This window comes from Carlito syrichta, unplaced genomic scaffold (assembly GCF_000164805.1).
Source record: "Carlito syrichta isolate Samal-C Ts95f unplaced genomic scaffold, Tarsius_syrichta-2.0.1 Scaffold315639, whole genome shotgun sequence".
NCBI lineage: Eukaryota > Metazoa > Chordata > Mammalia > Primates > Tarsiidae > Carlito > Carlito syrichta.
In genome coordinates, this window is record NW_007259735.1 from 432,462 (window position 1) to 438,707 (window position 6,246).

Genomic DNA, 6,246 nt, shown 5'->3' on the forward strand with positions numbered 1-6,246 from the left:
GGCTCAGGCAATCCACTCACCTCGGCCTCCCAAAGTGCTGGGATTACAGGCTCAGCCACCGAGTCTGGCCGATAGCATGTGATTTCAAGTCACCTCCCCTCACCCCTGCATCCTCTCACTTCCTCTCCCAGCCTCACTGGCTGGCACCCACCCTCCCAGCTTCAGGACTGGGTCTCAGCTCAGAGCTTCCCCATGGCATCGTTCTCCACCTCTTGGGGCCTGCCCTGCACCCACTTCAGCTGCTAGTCTGATAAGCTGCTGGACTCCAAGGTGTTCAGGGGCAATAAGGAGTGAGTGTGCTACGGGCCCCAGTGACATGGCCCGGAGGGGACTTTTACAGCAGAAGGCAGGCCTGCAGGAAATGTTTGTGAAACCCCCAGGACTTGGAAAAAGAAAGCCTATCTGGGAGTCCAGCAGTGAGAAATGAGGCGAGATGAGGCAATAATTACTATCATTCTAACCGCAGGACAGAGAGGGTACCCCATGGACCAGGCCTTGTTCTAAGTGCCTTACAGCCTTAACTCACAACAACCCCATACAGTGGGCACTACTTATTAGTTCCATTTTACAGATGGGAAAAGAGAGGCACAGAAGGGTGCTGTAACTAGCCCAAGTCACACAGCTCGTAAGTGGTGGCAGGAAGATTTGAACCCTGACCATCTGGGTTTAACCACTATGCCATCCTGCCTCTCCGTGCAGCATATATAGCACAATGGTGAAGAGTGTGGGTCTCTGAATCAGGTTGTTGGGGTTCAGAGCCTGCCGCTACCTGTGTGTCCCAGTTTCCGATCTGTAAAATGGGTATGAAACAACAGTGCCTGCTCAAAGAATTGCGGTGAGCATTGAGCTCACTGACTCTTGCAGATCACTGCCCAGCACTGGGTGCAGAGCAAATGTTAGCAACTATTACCCCATGCCTGCCACTTACTTGCTGTGTGACTTCAGGCAAGAAGACCATTCCCTCCGAGGGCCTGTTGCAGAGTCCATTTGCAGAGAGTTGGTTTAGATACTAACAGTTTACTCTTCTGAATCCATTGCCACGAGCATCTGCCTCTTCCAGCCTGCTGCCCCAAGATTCTGGATCTGTGCCCCCCAACCCAGCTGCTCTTGTCTCTCCCTCTGGCCTGCAGAAACTTCAGCACTGAAACCAGACCCAGCTTCTGTCTCCCAGCCTCTGGACTTGACCTCCAGACTGTGCTCCCCACTGCTGACTGGGAAGACCTCTGTAGCCTCAGGCTGGTGCCCAAGCTGCCTCCTCCTCCCCCACAGCCTCTACTTCTGTTCCACTCTCCCCCCTGCAGTAGCCTGGGAAGAAGAAAAGAGATTTTCCCAAAAGGGGAGCCCCAGACTGAGATGTGGAAGGTGCCAGGGTTTAGGGTATTTACATGTCACTGGGAAAATCCCTCTTGTTTTCTAACAGTTCTTCTCCCTGCCTGTGAGGAGTATGGAGCGGGGCACTGGGTAGTATCCACAGCACAGGGCCCAGGATGGTCCCCCAGTTTGGAAGCCCCAGGGCAACCCTGTGTGGTAGTGGATTGTTACAGTAATGGCCCCCAGTGAATTGACAACTGCCAGACATGCAAATGAGGCCATTGGAGGCCATCGAACCTCCAGTCGAACCTCCCCCAGGCAAATCCCAGTCTCCAGGATGCAGATGCATGAATTGTCCTAGGTGAAACTAACAGAAGAACCGCCCAGCTGAGCTGAGCCCAGCCCACAGAATCATGGACATAAGTAAATTACAAGGTTGCTATTTTAAGCCACCACTGTTTGGGGTGGTTGCTATGCAGCAATAGATAACTGATACACTCTGCTTCCCCTAAACACCTCACAGGCACCTCAGCTCCAAGCCCAGAATAAACATCTACCCCACAACCTCGTGCCTCCCATCTCTGGAACTGGCCACTCCATATGCCAAATCATACATCTGCAGCCATCCTTTTTTGTTTTTTTGAATCAGAATCTCACTCTGTCACCTTAGCCTCCCAAGTAGCGGGGACTACAGACACACACCACCACACCCAGTTAATGTTATTTTATTTTATTTTTGTATATGCAATGTTCAAGAACTTGACTGGTCTCGAACTCCTGGACTCAAGCCATCCTCCTGCCTCGGCCTCTCAAAGTGCTGGGATTGCGAGCGTGAGCCCCCACGCCCAGCCTGCAGCCCTCCTTGATTCCTCCTCCCCAGCTGGTTCTCTCTCCTAGATATCTTTTGTCTCTGACTCCTTGCTTCTCCTTCACTGGCCCTGCCCACCTGGTCTCATCACAGTCATCCAGCCCAGTGGTCGCTAGAGCAAGGAACGTATACCTCAGAAGAGGCCAACACAGTCAGAGGGGGCGCCTGGAAGAAAATACCAACGCTTCCAGTTTTATTTATGTTTACCTTTCATGCGCGTTAGAATCACCTAGGGGGCTTGTTAAAACTCAGATTGCTGGACTCCACCCTCAGAGTTTCTGATCAGCAGGTCTGGACTTGGTGGGGCCTGATCATCTGCATTTCTAACTTGTTTCCAGGGGATGCTGAGGTAGCTGGTTTGGGGATGACCCTTTGAGAACCACTGAGACCTAAGCTGGACTTGAACTCCTGGACTCAAGCAATTCCCCTGCCTGGAACCAAGGGCATGTGCCACCATGTCCGGCTAATTTTTTGACTTATTGTAGAGATGAGGTCTCATCATGTTGCTTAGACTGGTCTCAAACCCCTGAGCTCAGGCAATCCTCTCACCTCCACCTCCCAAAGTGCTGGGATTATAGGTGTGAGACACTGCTCCCGGCCAAAAAGTGTCTTTAGAATTGGCAGGTTTGACTAATCTATTGTAGTTTACAAGGACTAGATTAGATTAAGTGGATGGACAGATTAAGTTATCTAGGTTTACTCAACAAACCTTTATGAAATGAACTAATGACTTAAAAACTCCTGCCAGCAGGGCTCAGTGGCTCAGCCTGTAATCCCGCACCTTTGGGAGGCTGAGGTGAGTGGATTGCCTGAGCCCATGGGTTCGAGGCCCGCCTGAGCAACTTGGTGAGACCTCATCTCTACAATAAATCAAAAAATTAGCCAGGAATGGTAGCGCGCGCCTGTAGTTCCAGCTACTTGGAAGGCTGAGGTGGAAGGATCGCCGGAGCCCAGCAGGTCTAGGCTGCAGTGGCCGGGAGCGGCCGCTGCACTCCAGTCTGGGCGATAGAGTGAGACTCCAACTCAAAAAAAAACAAACCAAAAAACTCCTGCCAAAAAAACACAGATCGGGGGCAAAACAGTAATGGCGGTCAAGTGAACACAAAGAAAAAGGCAGAGTGATCCTTCTCTCCTTGTGCAAGGTCTTTGTCAGTCACATTCAAAGTTTTTTTTTAAAAAACCAATCTACTCATATCTGACAAGTCAACTAAGATAGTTTGAAATGTCAAGGTGACTCTGAGGAAGGGATTCTACCTGCTAACCTCAGTGTAACAACAGACCCACCAGGGGACACAATGATGATCAGCAATTTGAAAATGCTATAGGTTTCATTTTTATCTCTTTTGGATGTTCTGTATTTTTTTTTTTGAGTTGGAGTCTCACTCTGCTGCCCAGACTGGAGTGCAGTGGCACACTCCCAGCCACCACAGCCTCGAACATCTGGGCTCCAGCGATCCTTCCGCCTCAGCCTTCCAAGTAGCTGGAGCTACAGGCACGCGCTACCACGCCCGGCTAATTTTTGATTTATTGTAGAGATGAGGTCTCGCCAAGTTGCCCAGGCGGGTCTCGAACCCGCGGGCTCAGGCAATCCACTCACCTCTGCCTCCCAAGGTGCGGGATGACAGGCTGAGCCACCGAACCCGGCTGGATGTTCTGTATTATAATTCACAAAATACATTAATGTAATAGTACTTAAAGTGTAACATGTACATGTGGTACATGCTCAAAAAATGATGTGTGCACAGTCAAGAGCTGGAAGCCCTAACCCACACTTGTGCACTCCTGCTTCCTATCAGGTCAGCAGAATGAAAGTTAATCCTTCTGAGGCTAACTCCCCCTGAGCCTTCAAGACCTGGTGAACTGTCACCTCCCTGCGGAAGTCTTCCCTGACACCCTCATCTCCCCTGCCTGGGTTGCGAGCCCTCTTCCGTGCTTGGGTATAAAGTGAGTTTCCAAGGACACTTTATATCTCTGTTAGCAGCACAGTGCAGAGGGGAAGAACACGGACCCTGGAGTCAGTCTGCGGGGTTGGAACAGCAGTTCCTACACCTGCTGGCTATGTGACGAATGACACAACCCCATTGTGAAATAAGCCACGACGCGTCATGATGGTCACGCTTATGGTAACTCAAACCAGGTTGCCTCTATTTAAATCTGCGGTGCTGTTGCTGGCTGAGCGACCCTGGGCAAATTCCTCATGTCCATATGCCCAGTTTCCTCATATGATACGGGAAGATCATCGCAGTCCCTACCTCAAGGGGCTGTGAGAAAAGTCCAATGTAAAACATTTAGGACAGTGCCTAGTGCTGCTGGTGAGAGCTCAATAAATACCCACCCCAATCATCATGCGTCTGAGTCTCCAGTGGGTATAATACATGGTTGAATGAATGAATGAGTGAATTAATGCATTGAACGGTACTGAACTGAAAATAATTTAAGTAAATTGAAATGAATTAAAATTGTGCCGGGTCTTGCCGGTCCTGCACTGAAGACCCTGCTCTGGGTCAGCCCGTTAAGTGGGGTAGGGGCTTCCCACCTTGTCACCTCTGTCCTACTTGCCTTTGCCACGAGACCCTGGAAGCCTCCCCTTTGGTTGCAGCTAACTATTTATCAGCACCACCTAGGAGCAGGCGAGTGCTCAACCAGGCTCAAGCTTCGACTCTGTCTCCAGGACGTCCCTCAAGGATCTTCGGCCATTTTCATAAGCATATCAGCCCACTGAGATGCCAGGCACTCATCTCAATTTTTACAAAAAGCAGACACACCACTGAGGACACCTGTCTTGGGTACTGTTGTCTGATCACAGTCTGGGAATCTTTTTTTTTTTGAGTTGGAGTCTCACTCTGTCGCCCAGGCTGGAGTGCAGTGGCACACTCATGGCCACTCCAGCGTCCACCTGCTGAACTCTGGTGATCCTTCCACTTCAGCCTTCCAAGTAGCCAGAACTACAGGTATGTGCTACCACACCCGGCTAATTTTTTTATTTATTGTAGAGATAATAAATAAAAGTGGCCTTTTATTAATAAAAGTTGGGCTACCAAGTGGCCCAACCTAGTTTCAAACATATAGGCGCAGGCAACCCACTTGCTCGGCCTCCCAAAGTGCTGGGCTTACAGGCTGAGCCACCAGGCCCAGCCGGGAATCTTTTTAGCTGAATATAGAATAACCACCATTCCTCCCTCCCCTTTAGCTGCACCTTCTGGCTCTGGGTTTGCAGACAGCACACAGATGTCCCAGCCCTAAGTAAGAAGGCAGGGATGGGGCGGGAGAGCAAGGATAGGTGACTCAGAAATGAGCAAGAGAGACCCCAAAAAGGAAAAACAAAAACAAAAACCTCCCCAGCAACAACATGACATTCCTTGTCACTAAGGAGAGAGAAGTTGGGGGAACAGAGAAGCAGAGAATTATGAAGACCATTTGGCACAGGGAATCTGGGAAACACCAAAAAGGACTCCTCTGTACTGACAAATCAAGGCAGGCTTCATGGAAGAGGTGATGCGCAGGCTTTTCCCCAAGGACAGCTTACATTGTTGGCTGGGCCTTGGCACAACCTATGGGATAAAATGGGGGAGTCCCTTCCCTTGGGGATTTTGTGGACAGGAACATCTGTGTCCCTGGAGAACCACAGGCCTCTCCCGCCCCTACTGTTTACCTCCGTGACCACCTCTCCAGTGAGCTCTCACCTCCATAAAGACTCATGAGCTTCCGATCCTTCGCGAAAGGGTCATAGGAGGTGAAAAAGAAGGCGAGAATGAGAGCCGCCTCCAGTGTTAAGGCACACAGGGGCAGGCAGCCCCGGACAGACCGTGGATACTTAGAGCCCATCCTGCGTCTCTCTCCCTGTGGGGTTCTGCCGACACCAGGCATCACCCCTCTCCCCCACGCATGCCTGAGGGAGCGATAGGGGAGACGCCCGCCAAAGGCCTTATCTTGGGCTGCAGGGCTGGCTCTGCTGGCCTGACCCTGGAGTTAACTCAGGGGCAGAGGGACTGTGATGGGGAGACAGAGGAGATGTATGTATTCCTACAGGGAAGGAGGGACAAAGAGGAGGGAAAGAAGGAAGGTAG

General features: G+C 50.9%; 1 protein-coding gene across 2 annotated transcripts in view; it reads right to left on the bottom strand.

Moving 5' to 3' along the window:
* The window catches only part of RHCE (Rh blood group CcEe antigens), a 44,514-nt gene extending 38,510 nt beyond the window's left edge, over nt 1-6,004 (bottom strand). For both annotated transcript variants that reach the window (XM_008073070.1, XM_008073068.1), the window contains exon 1: nt 5,863-6,004. In XM_008073070.1, the coding sequence (XP_008071261.1) occupies nt 5,863-6,004 (142 nt within the window). The remainder of the gene's footprint in view (nt 1-5,862) is intronic.
* Nucleotides 6,005-6,246: the final 242 nt, after the last annotated feature.